Raw genomic sequence first — 19,650 nt, forward strand, 5'->3', positions numbered from 1 at the left:
ATCCAGCCGGTAAACTCTTTTCTTTTTTTGATGAATTGTACTCTTATGACTTTTTTTGTGCAGGAACAAATTGAAGTGATCTGTGATGACACAGATGAAGTTTCTCCAGAGGGCATTGTCAACATATTGGACAACATTCCAAGCAACAACTCTAGTTTGTCTCTTGCAATGCGCAGTTCTCAGTTGGACCTGAGGCAATCCGACAGCACTCCTGGTCTGCTATGGCTTTTGGATGAGCATCGATCTCTGCCCAGTCAGCAATCCTTTGTCGACTCAGTCTTCAACGTTTATCGTGAACGAGGTAAGAGTCCTCTCATCTAGCAGTCGTCGACCAGATTTGCTAATTGTAGCATGTAAAATTGAATGGCAGTAGGCTAGTTTAGTTTAATTTTTTTATATGATCTAATATGCACAAGAGAGAAACTGATTCATGCCTTGTATGGATTCATATTTTCAGTAAAGAGCCAGAGAAACGTAAATAGCAATTTTCGAAAAATGGAGTTGTTTAGCATTCTAGACATACCTAGTGAAGGATATGTAAGTGTGGAAAAAATTTGCTTTGATATCTAACACCAGGCCCTAATAAGGCAAATATAGGATTTTTAATTTTCCAGAATACACTACAAGTAATAGAATAGTTGCATGGTATTTCCCTGATTTCTTGTGACAGTGAAAAAATCTAGTTACGGCTCTCTGATCCTTAACTCCAGTTTTTAGGTTGCAAAAATATCTGTGACTGGCGCAAAGTAAAATTGTTGATTGTGAATTTTAATTTCAATACTATCCGCCTTTTTAAACAAATATCGATCTCTGAAATTCAGCCAACCAGAGGTGTAGAAATCACTCAGACCCGTCACTTGTATACGATGCCTAAGAATGTCTGAGTGGTAAAAATTGAAAGACTGATAAGGGTTGATAAAAAATTGCGAATAATTTATATGATGGGGAGGAAGGATGCAGAAATCATTTTATTGGAAAAATTTGGGTTAATAAGGGGTTTTCGAAATAGGGAGATAATAAATTTTGGATAGCCTCAGTCCCCTTGCACAATAAAGTACTGCAATCAAAGACAGAGAGTCTTTTGATCTATCTAAACTGCCAGAGGTTAATCTAAATATGTAGGTTGTCCACATTCTGCGCTTTTAGTATTTCCTCTAAATGACTTGATTAACCAAAAGAACAGAAGAATCAAATAAATAAACACAGTGTAAGCAAAGCAGTCAAACTGAGGATATTCAAGTTACTGACGTAATCATATTGGTCGATTTAAAACTCACATGGATGGTAAACTGCAAGATTCTAGAGCTCACATTTTTAATGGTTCTAATCATAAAGATAAGGCTGTAAGCCTCAATTTTTTACAGTCAGGCAGGTTGTATCGACCAATTTTTTTTCAGCAGCCCTGGGCCAAAGTTGTCTCAGTTATGGGCCTTTTGTGCAGAGGGTTTTCACCATGCTGCTCTTCAAATTTTTCTTGCCTGCTAGGAACAGTTATTCCCGAATTTGTCAGCGGTGAACATTCTAGACAATCTTGAACCTTAATATCAACTTTTGTTTGTAAAACTAACTGTCACGAACAAGCTTCTCTGGTTTCAGGACATTCTGTCAATGATTTTTTGTCCTCGCACCTGTTTTGTCCAGTAGTTTACGTCCTTGCGTAAATTAGGCAACAGTGACTTGGTCCAAGTGTTATATTTTAGTATGTATGTAAAATTATATTGAAAATATCGAAATGTGAAAATTAAGAGAGAAAGTGGTGTCGTTAAGGTAACTCATTTTTGAAATGAAATCTTACTTTCTTCTTTTGATTTATCTTTTCAAATAATCATTTGTGGAAATTTGGTTTCATATCTATCCTTAAAATTTTTTATATAAAATATACCTCATATATACCTTTTTCCCCTTGTTTTTAAATGAAAATATGACTTCATCTTCTTACATATTTTTTTTCCTTCAATTTTAATGAGAATATTTTATGCAGGGTGTGCAAACATTTCGAAATCATGAGCTGAAAAACGCTGACTCCGCGAGTTTAAATATTCCGCGCCAAACACTGCGGAGCAGCGTGCTGCCAGCGCAAAACGCGCACTGGCGCCTACAAAGGTTTGTAGGCGCCAGCGCGCGATCGTGCAATGCGTGAAGTATCCCTGTTAGGTTTGTAGGCGCCTATGCGCGTGTTACGCTGGTTGCCCGCCACGCCGCGGAGTGCCGCGGCGCTTCAAGCAACTATTTCACAATAGAGGTGTTGCAAAGTATCATACGAAATTGAAGGCGCTCCAACATGTTAAGAGTGGCAGGCATCCTTTAAGAGCTCAGAGCTCTCCTCGCAAAATAAATCAAGGTACAATGGCGCAAAAAGAGAGCGGTAGTCCAAAAACTCATTAAGACTTAGCATCGGTATTTTATAATGTTTACCATAAATTTTGAATTTCATTAGAGAAAAAAGTGATTCAATTTAGGCAGAAACATTCGTGACTATGCTATCAAGAAGATTTTATTTTGAATCAAGAATAAAATTGCTGAATGAGAGCAGTCGATATAAGTGACTTTTCTTTTTATACAAGCATCTTCTCTTCTGGAAACGAGCATTATTTTTTTTATTGATTTAAAAGGAAATCTTCTCTGTGGTAAACTTGAGCATATATCTGTTTGAATCAAGTCACTTTTTCCTCTAATGAAGTTAAAAAATCATGCTAAATGTTATTGAATACGGATGCTAGGACGTAGTAAGTTTTTGATTACTGCTCTCGTTTTGTCGTCGTCGCTCAATTTAATTTGCGAGGGAACTTTGTGCTTTTGATGCCATCAATCATGAAACGTCGGGGTGCCTTCAATCTTGCATGATACTGTACAACACTTCTGTGGCAAAATAGTAGCTTGAAGCACTGCGGCATGCCGGCGCCGTCTCAAAGTTATCGTACACAGGAATAATCTAAGAGCCTGTTGCTAAGGCAAATCATAAGGTTTATTTAGTTCAGGTACGGCAAGATGGAATTTTCTGGGGAAAAAATGAAGTCATTAAGTCCTGTTGCATCAAAGAGGTGTAGACAGTTTTAGTGAATTTTCCCTCATAGAATTGACGCTCTGCCATTTTTCCCAAAAACCTCAATTGTATATTTTTCTCTGTTGGACCAAAAAAAAAAAAAAACAAAAAAAAACAAGCAAACCCTCATTCTTTCAAGACATTATACATTTTTATCCAAAAACGTTATGAGCAATTGTTGTTTGTATTTACATGTAGTCTAATGAACTTTGGGTCTCAATTGGTACGCGGACCAAAACTCCACTGCCTAAAGAACGTGTGGATGTAAACTGACGGAACCAACAGGTGCGCAGACAAAAAATCGTTGATGAAATGCCCTACAACCGTTTCTCTTTAATTTTACCCAAGTATTCACCCACCAGATTTTTAACCGTCATGGATTGTTTTGTCCAATATTACATCACGTCCCTGTTTGCTGATTTCAGAGCACCAAACGCTGATCAACAAAGCTGCTGGAAATCATCACTTATTGATCCAGCACTGCCAAGGAACCAACCCTGTTCTGTACAACACGGAAAACTGGACCAAGTTGGCTCGTGAGCATCCTTCAACCAAAGCAGCAGTTGCCTTACTTCTAGAATCTACGCAGTATGTATTTATTTTCTTGTTTGGTTTTCTTAGTCCTCAAACTTTTACCTTTCGCAAGAAGAAGTGAGGAAATGTCAATGTCATTTCAAGGAATGTTAAGTTTTCAAATTCAGGCAAAAATGAATAAAATTATCTACATTTTTTATCCCAAACAAACAGTTAGTATTTCATAAAAATATATCTAAATTGATTTTTTTCTATTCCAAAAAATACTTCTTTGATGATTTAAATGTTTTTTCTCGTTCATGATCTGAAACTAACACCGATAGTTAACATTCTCTTCTGAATTTTATGAATTCATATTTATCATCGTACCATTGTGGCACAACTTTGCATTCAGGAAAATCAAAGAAATCATCTTAAGATACGAAATATGTTTTTTTGCCCTGAGATCATATTATTGCCCTTAAGTTGGATAGTTCATGTTAATTCATGGCTTGAGGGTTACCCGTGAGTTTTAAGAATTTATTTTTCTTTAGTAAATATGGAAGAAATGGAGCAGAAATGTTTTATTTCATCAAGACTTTGCTTTCAAGTATCACAAAAATAGCAGGAAATGAAAATTAATAGAGAATTCTAGACACCAAGATGTAGAATTTTTGCATAAGATTTCTAATTTTTGTTGGGTAATAACTTTTATTGAGATTTTTCTATTAATTTCAGTAATGATATGGCAACCGTTTTTACCATGAGCCGAAGCGCAAACATTTCAAGTACACTCGGGGGCTCTTTGGCTGGCATAGACGGCACCCAGTCCTTACGCCGTGCATCCAGTATCAGAAGAACCTTCACAAGCAGTTCAGCTGCTGCCATCAAACGAAAATCAGTCGCTCTTCAAGTTAAATTTGCAGTGGTAGGTTTCTCTTTCTCTTTGTGTCAATTTGCCATTAGCCAAATAAAAGAAAGTAACTTTAATCTAAGGTTGCAAAATTGACTGAAACAATCCAATTTTTTACAAGAATATATATACCTCTGTAATTTTCATTACAGTTTTTCTGATTTTTGTACAAGGTGTGTAGAAAATTTGGTGAAGTTTTCAGCTACAATTTCCTAAGATTCTCCTGGTGAAAATGCAATTCCTTCTGGGAAAGAGCCTCCCAAAATTTGGCCTCTTTTTAGGTATTCGATTCGACCATCGGACCAAGGTTTAAATGGAAGCTTATATTAACAGAAAACTCAGGAATAAATTTCAAGATAAGTGTAGGAACCATTTTCGAGTTACAGGGGGGCAAAGGGGTCAAAATCCGGCCTGATTTTTTGCTGTTTTCTTGTAGAATTGATGTATTGCTGGGGTTCTTATCGTTGTTTACGCATGTGTGGCACATCAATTCCTACATGTTTTTATATGTTGAATCGATTTTTAATGTTGCCGTATCGATATACTGATCAGTTAAATCGATTTTGAACGATTTTTAAAGGAAAATTGATGATTTTTCAGGATCGAAATTGTTTATTTTCGATTCATGAATGAAAAAATGCACCTAAAAAAACTGAAGCACACCGAACCCTAGGTATTTTGACATGGAGCCTTGATTTTTAACGTTGACGAGTCGATTTATCTATCGTTTGTATCGAATTTTTGCGATTTTTAACAGGAAATTGATGACCTTTCGGAATTACAATCGGGTTTGCTCCATCCGAGATCAGAGATATGTACCCAACATGATTGGAGCACATCAATTCTTACGTATTTTTACACGTGGAATCGTTCTATAACCTTCAAGAGATGATATATCGATCAGTTGTGTTGAATTTTTGCGATTTTTGGCGGAAAATCGATGGTTTATCGGGATTGAGATCGGTGTTTTTCCATCCGAGATAGGAGAAATGTACCCTTCATGATTGGAGCGTATCGATTCTTACGTATTTCTACACGTAGAATCAATTTTAAACGTCGACGAGTCGATATATCAATCTGACATATAAAACTCTTGCGATTATTTACGGATACTCGATGGTTCTTTTGGATTGACATGGGAGAAATCTACCAGACATGACTGGAGCACATCAATTCTTTCGTTATTATTCTTGCAAAATCAATTTTTGAGGTCGACGAGTCGATATATTGACTGGTCATATTGATCTGCGATTTTATGGAAAATCGATTTTTTTGGTCAGGAATGAAGGTTTTACATAGGTATGTGTTTGTCTCTTCTTAAATCATTTTAAGTGAAGCCATTCATTCACTCATTCACTCTGGTGTCAATGGATTTGGTTCTGCCAGATTAACAGAAAATGTAGTCGTGTCGGGTGCATTCCTTCATTCCCATTTTGATAAAAATCAAAAAATATTTCAACTTCAAGAAACCATTGGATTTCCGTAAATCACAAAAAATTGATTTGTCAGATCGTCAAACCGACTTGTCAACCTTAAAAATGATTCTACGTGTATAAGTACGGGGAAATCGGCGTGCTCCGACCATGTTAGGAACATATCTCCACCCTCGGACCTTAAGTAACCGATTTCACTCCTGATCAAAAAAATCGATTTTCCATAAAATCGCAAGAAGTCAATATGACCAGTCAATATATCGACTCGTTGACCTCAAAAATTGATTTTGCAAGAATAATCACGAAAGAATCGATGTGCTCCAGTCATGTCTGGTAGATCTCTCCCATGTCAATCCAAAAGAACCATCGAGTATCCGTAAAAAATCGCAAGAGTTTTATATGTCAGATTGATATATCGACTCGTCAACGTTTAAAATTGATTCTACGTGTAGAAATACGTAAGAATCGATATGTTCCAATCATGAAGGGTACATTTCTCCTATCTCGGATGGAAAAACACCGATCTCAATCCAGATGTCACGATTTTCACCATCGATTTTCCGCCAAAAATCGCAAAAATTCAACACAACTGATCGATATATCATCTCTTGAAGGTTATAGAACGATTCCACGTGTAAAAATACGTAAGAATTGATGTACTCCAATCATGTTGGGTACATATCTCCGATCTTGGCTGGAGCAAACCCGATTTCAATTCCGAAAGGTCATCAATTTCCTGTTAAAAATCGCAAAAATTTGCTAAAAGTTACTTTTCCCTTATTTTCTGAATAAGTAAGAACTTATTCATACAGACAGATGCTCAGAGGCGCAACTAAAGTAGTGAAATTGCTAAATTGATTCAATCAACCATAGAGGGTCTCCAACTGACCCATTTTTCGGGGGGGGGGGGGGGGTGAGGGTTATATTCAAGCACTGAAAACTTGATGAAAATGGAGTGAATACGGTTGGATGCTATCACAAGGTCAATTTTTTCCATTTTATGTCTGATTGGAAGTTCACCCATCAGAGGTATTAAAAGTGCAGTCATATACACTATCATGAACGCTATTATTATTAGTAAAATTGTTGTCAAATGGTTTATTATATAAAGAGCTGCTATTTTTTAGTAGTTGTAATCATAAAATGGAATCAAGGTACATATTTGTCACTGAATTCACCATGCTGATCTTCGCAACATTTCAGGATGGTTTAATTGAAACATTGCGAAGGAGTAAAGTGAAGTTCGTTCATTGTTTGCTAGCCCAGCACAATGTTGCAGCTGTAGACGGAACAAAAGAGTACTTCGATTCTACAATCAACGTCCCTCTTCTGCGGTCACAGGTGAGTTAGCCTTCAGATTTTCAATGAATACATTTGATTTTAGTTGCTTTTGACAACCATCTGTATCTATTTTTTTCTATGAGCTGGATATTAAAGACGAGACTGCAAAAATGTGTATTTCTGTTGCTGTGTTTCAAAATCTCTGCTCCTATATTTAAAAGGAGACTGAACTAACATCATGACTTATAATTTTCATAAAGTATTCCTTGCACAGAGAAGAAAAATCAGCGAAGATTCAAAAAAATGATGGTTCATAGCTTTCCATGTAGAAAGTGAAGCATGACCGGAAGTCTGCAATGCCATGATCCGAGATACGTATTTCTGCAGTTTCACCATTGATACAAGCCGAAGGGCAATAATCTAATCAGGTTTATCAAATACTTATGCAAGTAGTCAATTAATCTCTCAGAGCTTGAAATTCTAAATCCGCCGTTAATATTTAACAGAACTTACTTTTGAATGCAAAGGTTGTTAATTTTGTTAGAGCTTCCATTTAAGATAAAAAAATTTACGCTGCACCAGATGATCATTTGCAGACGATTCTTGAATTTATTGATTTAAAATTTCATCAGTATTTAGCCATCGCTAAAATCATACGATATTTCAATTGAGGTGCTACTCGCAGGAAGAGCACTTCTTGATTTTCATATCTCAAAATCTTTGGTGATAATTTAAATCTCGAAAAGGAAACTATGTAACGAATTTTCTGATTTTTTTTTTCTTTCTTTTCTCTGGACTATCGTAAAATATCTAGAATACTGGGTGTATATCAAGGGTTTCAACGGTTATCAAGGCATTGTACCTTTCACAAAAAGTGATGAAATATAAAATTTTAAATACTCGTGTTCATTTAAAAAAATTGTCAGAATTGCATGTGTTTTAAGAGGCCCTGTTCATCTTATAAATATGGAGAAGTCATTTTGTGTGAGCATTTGGTGTCTTATGCGCTGAGATGAGCATTGTCAATTTTTGTATCAATCAATGAACTTAACTGGTGCAGCAACCACTTAATTTTTAATTCAAAGAGAAATGCAAACTACTCGTAACTCACATTATATTTTACAAACAAATTGCTGTTAATGGGTAAAACATTTCCCTGCAAAATTTTAATTGTCTTATTTTTCTTGTTGAAAGATCTGATTATCTTCCCAGCTACTTTGAACCCCATTTTTTTTTTATCAATTTAGTCTGATTTATACCTCTCTTCTCTTTTCTTAAATTTTATCAGATCCGTGGTGCAGAGGTTTTACCGGCTGTGCGCCTTTACAAACAAGGTTTCCCAGAGTGTATGCAGCTTACGGAATTCATTCGCAGATTCGGTCTGCTGGCTTCAAGTTCTAACTCAACTGAAGCGTCTACACCAACACCAACTGATACAAAAACATCAATCGAGGAAATCCTGTTCGGCATTGATCTTGATGCTTCCTCATATCGTGTTGGCTTGAGTCAGGTAAGAGCCCCCTCAATTTTGCACATCACCGCTGAACCTTTGCACGACACATTTTATTGTGATACATTTAAATTCCACAACCACTGCGATTAGAATTACATACATACATAAGAGTTGCTCTTACAGCGTTCTCTGGTGCTCTGCGACACCTCGCAGCCACAAAACTCGGTCCTCCCACAAGTCATCAGGGAGTCGACACTCCCTCATCTCATCCAAAACTCCCTGTCGCCACCCTTTCACTGGGCGTTCCCTTCGTCTCCTCCTCCTCTGAGGAACCCAATCAAGCATCTTTTTTGGCAGCCTCTCTTCCGTTATCTTATTGACATGACCGCACCGCAGAAGCTGTTTGGTCATGACGTTGAATTGGATGTCATTTTTGACTTCCATTATCTGACGCACTCTATGATTACGGACCCGATCTCTCCTTGAAATTCCTGCTGACCTCCTCCAGAAATCCATCTCCGTTGCTTTTAGCATATCCTGTGTCCGTTTCTTCAGCTGCCAAACTTCACATTCATACGCCGACATACTTTTGACTGTAGCATTGTAAATTCTCCTCTTGTTCTCTTTGAAAATCTGCGGATCCCAGAGGATTCCATTTAACATCGCTATAGCCTTCTTTGCTAAGGTATTTCTTTCCTTGATAGCTTGATCTGTCCTTCCATCCAGGGTCAACCGCACTCCCAAGTATTTATAATCGCCACAGCCTTTAATCTGCTGCCCATCCTCCAACTCAATGCTTTGATGATCACCTCCCAAGGTCATCCTCTCAGATTTGGATATACTGACTTCCAAACCCCACTTTCGATACTCCTTTACTAACTTACGCATCATGTACTCAGCGTCATCTTGATCTTGACCATCTTAACCACCACCTCGTCATCAGCAAAGCAAAGTGTGAATAGAGTTTCAAAATCACTCAAGGGGACACCCATACCAGAACATTTCCTTTTCCATTCTTTTAGCACGCACTCGAGATATATTTTAAATAATGTTGGCGACACACAGCATCCCTGTTTTAAACCCTTAGTCAAATAAAAGCCCGCTGACAATCCCCCCTGATTAGAATTAACTATTGTTTAATTTAAAGTGCATTTAAATTTGCATTCGAAGAACTGAGTGCAATCCATCAAGCAATCTTCCTGGCAATGGGCCTGTTGCAAACTTTTGCCAGAGCAAAAATAAGAGTTGTTCTTTACAGATAATGTCTCAAAAATCATGATGAGCGCATCGGCAAACTCTGAAATGCACTCCTAACTTCACAGTCTGTGTAAAAAATCTGCGTTTTTTTAAGCTTCCTGCGTCCAAAAGGACACTACGGCACAGGTGAACATTTTGTTGGAGGAGTCGTTCCATTCAATCCCTGCTCAACATGGCGGACGCTTCAGCGCGCAAGTTGAGGAGAGCACGAGGTCAATCAAGGTGGATATCTATCAACGGGAGAAAAATGTGAATGTAAATATGCAGATTGTTATCAGGTGACTAGAATAATCGCCCTTGTCACATGTGTTCTGGTGGATTGCGTCGGCTTTGTTAAATATTGCGTAGTATCGTTGTGAGCAGGGGTAGGATGGAATGACTCCTCCAACAAAATGTTCACCTGTGCTGTGGTATCGTTTTCAAGGTGGGAAGCTCGAAAAGATGCACATTTCTTATGCAAATTGTGAAGTAAGGAGTGCATTTCAGACTTTGCTGATGCGCTAATAGTGATTTTTGAGACACTTTCTAGTTTTCAACAGGCCCGTTAGTCGATTTTTGAGCTCAAAACAAAATCCCAAAAATAAGCTGCCATCGACCTATGGTAGGGAGGAGTGAACTAAGAATCTTTGATAGCTCAAGAACATCCATATGGAGTGCAAGATATCATTTGACTCACTTTACATTTTGTCTGGTCCACACACAACAGTCGTCCAATCCTTCTCCTTATTCCTTCCATAGAAATTGACACAGGGTGACACATTCTTTAGAAGTCAGGGAAAACTTGAGACATTTTGTCCAACCGTGAAAAGTTGTATAGATTTAGGGAATTTTACTGTGGAACCCTTGCAGGTTCTCGTCCAGCCAAAACATTGAATTTTTCAATTCTCAAGAGGCTTGTCGCTTTTTGTGTGGAAAGAATTTCTATAAATTCTCTTTGTACAACCCTGAGAAGTGGTGAAAAGTCAGGGAATTTAGCTGCTGAAAATTTAGCGCTTGAAATTTTTTCTTTCAGCCAGAGCAAAGCATTTTCGAACTTCCAAGCGGCCGTGTGCTCAAAATTTTTAGTGCACAGAATATTTATGAGAAATCACGTCAAGAAAACATAGAAAAGGCCAGGATTTCATGTCGAAAAACCTTAAACAGTTCGTGAATCATGAAATACAAGAAAATGGTGAAAAAATCACGGAATTTCGCTGCTAAACCTTGAAATTTATTTCTTTCGGCTGGAACATTGCATTTTCTAACTTCCAAAAGACTTGGCGCTCAGATTTTTTTGTGAAGATAATTTTTACGAAAAATCATTGCAAAAAATATGGAAAAGGTAGAGATTCTACGTCGTAAAACCCTCGGGTAATGAAACTCGGTGAAAACTCGGGTAATTTTGAAATCCTAGAAAACTTGTCAGCCCGATACTCAACAGAACCTTTTTTCTTAACCCGGAAAAAATTCAATTGCTGATTTAACAATTCAATTGCTAAAAAAAAAAGTGACTGCAATGTTTCAACGTAGATTTTACAACCAAAAAATGCTACTTTAACCACCCCCGTGGTTAAATTAGCTTACAATAGTGGTTAAATTAGCATTTTTTTTGTTGTAAAATCTACGTTGAAACATTGCAGTCACTTTTTTCTAGCAATTAAATTGTTAAATCAGCAATTTAATTTTTTCCGTGACCTGGCAACGTGGGAAAGCTCGAAAGCTCGCATTCCGAAAACCGCCTGCTGACCGGCCCCAGCTGAAACGCGAACCCGTTTACACTTGGATCCGTGAATGGAGGTCCAGGACCGGGCAGGACCAGCTGTCGAGTGGAGTGGAGCAGGGCGCATGCGCTCCGTTCGACCACGTCACGTCGCGTTCATTCATGAGAACCCGCCGCCCGCCTTGCCAAATCTCCCCCAAAACCCTCCATCTTACGTATAAATTAACGATGGATTCAGGAAATGTGGCAACTGCGGCGTCGACGTTGTCAATGTCGCGGCGGCTCAGAGTCGAGGCCACGGCTCCGTTACGCGCTACTACGAGCAGCCTTATCAATGGGCCATTCCAGACGACGAATAACGCCTTATGAGCCTTCAGACGTTGCCAAGTTTCCTCCTGTAAAAACCGAATTTACTGAGTAAATTGTGATTATTATTTTCCACAATTGTCGGACAATTTTGGTTGCAATTTCATCTAAAATATCAGCAAATTTCAAGGAAAAATATGCCTGAATGTCGTCAAAAATACATGTTTTATCAAGGGAAATTTGGCAATTCTAGGATGTTCTAATGAGGTTTTTCTTTACCACGGCAGCATACAAGACGAGTTCTGCCGTCCTCAGGAAAAACGCCGTATGAGCCCTCCGAGGCTGCCAAATTTCCTTTGACAAATCACGAATTTTCGGGAAACTTTCCAGGTGGTCTCCTTTCAATGGACCACTAGATCAGGTACGAATTTCAGCATTCTGATACATGTTTCTTAACCAAAATTTTGCGTAAAACACGATGCACACAACGAAAATTGCCGAAATTAACTCCTTACGAAGATATTTAATGATTCTTGATGCGTGAATTCAAACCACCCGCTCATGAAAACTCAATGCTCTACGTGATTCACATCGCGCGCTAAACGTTATCATGACAGTCTCTACGATATAAAAATCTGGCAACCTCAATCTTGACGCTTTGGCTCAGCTATAGCAAATTACTTATAGTTTGAACAACACACGGTGGGAAATGAACATTGCTCGATTGAGAAGCTTCCTGAAACCGTTGTAGTGCGCGATTTGACTCACGTAGAGCTTTGAGTTTCTTGTGAGCGGGCAATTCAAATTCCTCGTAACCAATGTGAAATAAAAACGTTAATGTCTTCGTTAGGAATTGGTTTCAGTAATTTTCGTTGTGTGAATCGTTTTCTACGTGAAATTCTGGTTAAGAAACATGTATCAGATCGCTTAAATTCGTACCTTGTCTAGTGGTCCATTTTTCATAGAATCTTGATCGTGATTTGTTCCTGTCTCTGCTGAACGGAACTAGAGACGTATGCTGCCGTGCCGAGGAAGAACGCCGTATGAACATTCGAGAGTTGCCAAATTGCCTCGATAAAATGTTCATTATTGAGGAAAGTAATGAATATTTTTCAGTATGTCGGAGTTTTTTGCCAACGTGCGTTAAAACTTCAGCATAAAGCTGAAAATCTCGATACAGAGGGAAAAAGCTCTAAAGAAAAAACTCCAACCTACTCTCTTACGACCCGTACGTCCACCGCAATCAGTTTGCGAATATTTTTCCTTGAAATTTTCAGGAATTTTTGCTGAAATTGCGAACAAAATTATATGAATAATCGGCAGAAAAATGCTCATAAGTTTACCAGAAAATTCGTGTTTTATGGATGGAAATTTGGCAACGCCTGAAGGTTCATACGGCGTTTTCTCCTTTGCGCGGCAGTATCGGAAAGGCGAGGCGTGCCTTGATGTAGCGCCTTCAACACCGTAGGAATACTTCAAACGCTACACCGTTATATACACGATTCGTCGTGCATTTTGCCTATACTGCGCCTGCCCGAGCGCACACCCAGTTGTGAGCAGTACACCACCGTCCACCCGCAATCCACGGTTTGGGCGATCGAGCACATTCTGCGCAGCTGCTCTTACTGCTGTATTGCCGAACATGAAATGAGGAGAGCCTGTTTTACATCGTCGAACATAAAATGAGGGGTACCATCGATAAGGGCCATGTTTGGGCTCATCCCCGCTAAATTTCTTCAACTCTAGGAATCTTTCTCATTGAACGTCTGTAATTGGACGTATTTCTGCCGAACGAAACTGTAGACGAGTGGAAAAGATAGGGTGTGCTCGAAAAAGCTACAAAATGAACAATGTAAAAGTGGGCGTAATTCTTTTCTGGGAAATGGAAAAGCGGGATTTTACATTAAATCAAACGGAACCAAGCGCCAACCGTATGCTAACTCGAGAAGCGTTGTGGACAGGGCTCATGAGTTAGAGACTAGCTCGTCGGCTTCCCTATCGTTGCGTCGCCTTAGCCTATCTACTGCATGCTTTCGTGGTTGCGTTCTGTCAACGAACACATTTTCCGGCTAGAAATTGGCAGAAAGGGCGGCATTTTATTTGAAAACCCTGTTTTCATTGACCCTCTGGAGGAATAAATTAATGTCACTCACGGCTGTTTGGCCTGAAACTACGTTATTTGTTGCGCACTTACGGCTTTCTCATACGTCTCGTTTTCATACAATGGAGAATTTGCATGTGTCTAAAAGATGAATTTCGTGTTAAAGTGGAAACTACTGAGTGAACTGTACAAGAGGATACCCTCGGTTCATGAATTGAACAATTATTGGAGGAGAGATGACAAAATGATCTAATTTGCTAAAATACATGTGTGTAAATGGGAAATGCCGCCAGATGACGTCACTAGGCGGTGCATTTTCTCACTTTTAAATCTATTTTTATACTATTTCCCATATCAGAAAAAAATCTAAAAAATACTGTGAAATCAGCTCTTTAAGCACCGTCAGACGAAGCATTAAAAAATTTCCATACGAATTCTCTATTGAGATGAATCTTGCTGTTTTAGCTATTTTATCTGAAGAGATCAGACGCATTTCGAAAGAAACTCGATTTCGAAAATTTGAAACTACTGCTCTGTTGGCTTTGACGGGAGAACGCCTGAGATTTTGGTGTCGGAGGTAGTGATGGCGATATCAAATCGATTATTTTGGTAAATCGATTTTTTGGAAAAAATAATCGGAAAAATCGAATCGATTTTTGGTTGCCGATTTTTAATCGAAATCGATTTTTCGAGCAGAAATCGAATTATTGAAAAAAATCGAAATTTTCTACGTTAATGTGGCACAAAAAGGCCTAAATTCTGTGAAACCCGAGTTTTATTTCAAGGTTCAAATTTGTTTTTAGCGTTGAAGGTGGATTTTCAAGTGTTTTAAAATCGATTTCGAAGAAAATCGATTATACCTTAAATCGATTTTTTCCATCCGATTTTAAAATCGAATCGATTTTCTACCGTAAATCAAATCGATTTCCCGAAATCGATTTATTCGAAAACATCGCCATCCCTAGTCGGAGGACGAAGCGGCAATGTTGATGAAGCGCGTACGCTTTCGGTACGGTGCACGTTGGTCGTATGCGACTTGCGACGTCATTGGTAGGCAAGGTGGATCCAGTCGGGACGTATTTGGCTTCCTGTGTCCGAACCACGCCACGCCACGCCACGTCCGTTATGTTACTGACCCATTCAGCTCGGCCTCGGCCGTGATACGGGAGCAGGTCGCCGAACAGCAACTCGTCATGCATGTAGCTTCATCGGAAAAGTTTCTGCGGTGACAGTGCTGAGATCAGAGGTTAGTTCGGATCAAGGTCAGTCGGACGTAAAGGTAGTCCTAAGGACCGTCCATAAATTACGTCATTATCTTTAATAGGGGGATGCCTAAGAAAGGCGGATCCAGGGGAGCGCAGAGGGCGTAGTGGTCCCACAGTCGATCGAGTCAATGAAAGAGGTCGGACAAAATTTGAAAACTTTAAAAGCTTCTAACTCCGTCCAAACAAAACTCTGAGGTTTTATGAGTGGTCCATTGGTTTTCTCGTGAACTTTTCTTTCAGAAACACCCCTTCCAGTTGTACCACCCTCATCGCCTCCAGTTTCGCTGCATTGAATCAGTCTACTCGGCTATGAAATCTCCGAGTCAGCGAAAATGAGACCATACTCTTTTTCATTGTTGTGGATGTTAGGATTGCCACAGTCAGGGAAAACCGGGAAATGTAAGGGAAAATGACGAAAATGTCAGGGAAAATTTGTCAAATCTCCTGTATTTGCGCTCGATAATGGGTTTGAGGTTTCGAACTACAAATTATGACTGAAAACTATTTTTAATTATGTCTTCTTAATCATTTGCCATATCTTCAGTTGTCAGGGAATTTCACCAAAATGTGTCAAGGAAATCAGGAAAATGTCAGGAAATTTCATTTTCCAAATTCTGTGGCAACCTTGGGATATGCGAGAAAGTTTTGTTGCTCTATAATTGTGAGCGGGTCTGTGAAAAGGGACCTCACCTTCCGGATGAATATTTCCGAAAATATGAACTTAGCGGGATAAACGATCGCGAGAGGCGCCTGCAAACCGGTAGGAATACTTCAAGCTTTGCGCTATTTCCTCCATCTCGAGTGCGCTCTTGGCACTTGACTCGCGTATCGCACTAAGTTCCGGGATGCGCATGCTGTTCGGAAATGCGTACGGCAGCGGGCGTACACGACTTCGGAAAGTGTGCGCAAAAATGAAACGCATTGTAATCAAAACGTTATAAATTCCATAGCATCTATTGGTCGTATCCTGCGCATTTTTCCCACTTCCTACGCAGCTCTTGAACGACCAATCGGTCGTCGGTTCGTGAATGTCCTGAACTCCTGGCTAAAAGTATTCCAACGAGAAAATCGACCGTTCGATTTGATGAGTCGATCGCAACGAGGGCCCACACGTGTTCAAACTTTATTTAAAGGTTTACGATTTAGATTTTTGTAAGAGACAGCTGAAACATGCCTCCTATAGGTGCAATTAATCCGTTTTTGCCCAATATATTTCAAATGAAACCAGCAGTTCAACGTTCGATAAGTCGACTTGGTGTTTTTCTTTGATTCCGATTTATATCTCTCTACAAGGTGGAGAGATAATGCTGGGTCCACACCATTTCGCGGGGAAATCAAAGCCAAGAAGTTCCAAAAGAGTTAAAAACAATTATTTTTGACTCTAATCATAATTTTTTGAACTTCTCGGCTTTGATTTTCCCGCGAAATGGTGTGGACCCAGCACCATTTCTCCACCTTGTTACATACAGTATTCGGGCCGAGTGTTTGCTTTTTTCTCATCTCTCTACAAGTTTGCTCATTTGTTTGAGTGATAACAGTATATTTTTAATATATTTACAAGCTAAACTTGGAAAAATCCAACCTTTTGGGTCCATTCTTTGGAAAAATTGAATGCAAAATAATTGTGTCTCCTTAAAATTCCTATTTTATCGGGAGAAATTGGGCAACATCTAAAAGCTCATACGGCGTTTTTCCGTAGCTCGGCCGAGTGCATCAACTCGAAGTTGCGAACTCACTGTTTACAATTCCGGTTAGGGATCGTTCAGTGTCCGGCGATTAGTTAACGGATCTCCCCAGTCGGGAGTTTTACTCCTGCGGCTTCTTTCCCTCTGTCTCTCTTTCTCTCCTCCTTTGGCTCTATCGTCGTTTCCTTGTCGCTCCCGCAGCTTCAGCATCTTCAGCAGCTTCGGCGTGATAATCGCGCAACTCGTCTCACTCCTCGTGCCGGAGTACAGTTGTCGGATCTCATCGGCTTCCGGAATTTTATCCCACGGAGATATCCGGGAAATTCCGGATTTTTTAACCATGTGGCAGCGCAGTTGGGAGGGTAATGGTCATGAGTTAGGAGCTTTGCAGATCGCCCCGGGTAAATTGGACACTCGGCTCTGGCATCATGTAGAGTTCGAACCTTCGTGCCATTCCGTCGTAATTTTTTCCCTTTTTTTTCAGTATGTTGAAGTTTTTCGCCAAAGTGCGTTAAAATTCAGCATAAAGCTGAAAATCTCAATACAGAGGGAAATACCACGTCAAGAAGTAACGCAGGGTGGAAAAGCTCCTAAAAAGTCATTTAAAACTCAAGAAAATCAGGGAATTTTGCTGCAGCACTTCGAAATTTTTTCTGCCAGTCAAAATCTTGTAGATTCTTTCAATTTAAGAGACTTTGCGTTAAAATTTTTTGCGAGGATAATTGGACAGCGTTTAGCAGAAAGAAACCAAGGCAAATAAGTTATTTGAAAATTTAACTGGGCAATTTAATTTTTCACAAGTGAACGTTAGTGTGGATTTCTTCGAAAATTATGAAGAGTTTGCTCCTTCAATGCAGAAAATTCACTGACATTTACACAAAAATTCGCACAACCGTTTTCACGTTAAAAATTAAATTGCTTGGATAAATTTGGCAATAGCTCATGTGACTTGGTTCCTTTCTGCTTAACGCGGTCCAATTTTAATATGAAGTCGTGTCGTCCCCCTCCTCCATCGATGAACCAAGCAAGTCCTTCTCAGCGGCGTGGCGTGCTTTGCGATATGTCGATTGATCGGCTACTTAAACCTCTGAAAAAGCACCGGTAAACAGGGTGTTCGCAGCGAACACCTTAATAATCGATTATTTACCACTGCTTCAAATAGGGAAATATCGATAGAATTGCAAAGCACGCCACGCCACTGGTCTTTTTGGCTGATGAGAGCCCAAAAAAAAAAAACAAAAAAAAAACAAGCAGTTCCAACGCCAAAGCGTTGGAGGGCGCTTCTTTGACAAATCATATTATTACCAGTTTATACACCCGAAGACTGACGAAGATTGTCATTAAAGTGGGACTCTTTAAACGTTAAGTCCTTCAAATTTTCAGGTCGACCGCGAAGTTCTGGGAATTAGCATTAGCACTTTAGGATGAGCTACAATAGTTAGTGCATGGAAACATAAAGGATGCACTGTAAATCAGACGACGGGAAAGAGCGGCGGAACGTCTAAAGCTGGTGCGTCAACGCGATCTAGCGGACAGCGGCGCGCGTCGCGACGCCGCGAGGTAGGGCGCACAGGGGGGGAGCGCGGCCGCGTGAAGAGGAGCGCAGCGGCGGGGAGGGGAAGCGCGGGTCCCGGCCAGCGGCGACATAGGCGCTGGACCCATATTCACGGCGTGAACAATCTGCCAGGCAGCGCTGATGTCTCCGCTAACTGGAGTTGGGGGTCCTTATTCATCTCTTGGTTGGTCCATGACATAACCTTAAACCTTCAGCTCAATGCCGCAAACAGCTGACGTGTCGATGCTGCGCTAAGAAAATGAACCAATCACAAAGTAGCACAGTAATACGTCACTAAAATGAAGAGATCACGTGACTGTTCGTAATATTTTCAAATCGATCTGAAAGTACTGCCTCGGATATAAGCATTTAAAGCATAAGGAGGCCCTAAAATAATTTAACCAGGTAATACGTCCGTGCGAGATTCTTATGTCAAAAGCAAAACATTTCACGAAAATGTTTACGAAAACCAAGAGCAGAACAATCTCCAAATTTTCCCGGGTGTACCAGAATGGCGTCATTACCCATAAGGCAAAAGGGCATGTAGTATAGTACATGTTACATCGGGGGAGTCGAACGGTTGGAAAGGGCGCATCTGGTACCCAGAAGCGCCCAAAAAACCGTAAGCCCAAAAAACAATAAACATGGAACATTAACCATGTGGTTTTATAGGACATAAGGTTCTTGAGACCCATACAAGAATGCTTATGATGAGCGTCGAAATGCGGCTTTTTCGACGAGTGCAGTGGATCGACTTTGCTCATGAAGTTCACCCGAGGCTGTTTGGCAGTGAAAAAGGACGCCGAAAATGAACCTTTAATCGTTTGCACTGGATTTCACCGCTAAATCTCACCTGTTTCCGAATGCTCCCACATCCGTTTGAGCGAATTCCGCGCGGACCGAGGCCAGGGTCACGCCCGCCGGCGGTGCAACAGGATTAGGTCTCTCCTCGAATTTTCGGCCATTCTCGGCCGATTCCGCGCTTCGCACCCGCTTGTCACCGACTTAGAGAAAATTTCAGCCAATAGGATTTCTCCATTTCCACCATGTCCTCTTGATCTGCAGCTTTATCTATCAATTTCAGTAATCAAAAATTTCAGCCAATAATTGGATTTTTCCATTTTCTCCATGTCCTCTTGGTCTACA

At 39.9% G+C, this 19,650-nt stretch overlaps 1 protein-coding gene across 2 annotated transcripts in view; it reads left to right on the forward strand.

Moving 5' to 3' along the window:
* Positions 1-19,650, forward strand: part of Mhcl (Myosin heavy chain-like) — a 276,806-nt gene that overhangs the window by 119,420 nt on the left and 137,736 nt on the right. For both annotated transcript variants that reach the window (XM_072301636.1, XM_019046689.2), the window contains 5 exons: positions 64-301; positions 3,469-3,631; positions 4,295-4,484; positions 7,106-7,243; positions 8,472-8,693. In XM_072301636.1, coding sequence (XP_072157737.1) covers positions 64-301; positions 3,469-3,631; positions 4,295-4,484; positions 7,106-7,243; positions 8,472-8,693 — 951 coding nt within the window. The remainder of the gene's footprint in view (positions 1-63; positions 302-3,468; positions 3,632-4,294; positions 4,485-7,105; positions 7,244-8,471; positions 8,694-19,650) is intronic.

Source organism: Bemisia tabaci, chromosome 6 (assembly GCF_918797505.1).
Source record: "Bemisia tabaci chromosome 6, PGI_BMITA_v3".
NCBI classification, from domain to species: Eukaryota; Metazoa; Arthropoda; class Insecta; order Hemiptera; family Aleyrodidae; genus Bemisia; species Bemisia tabaci.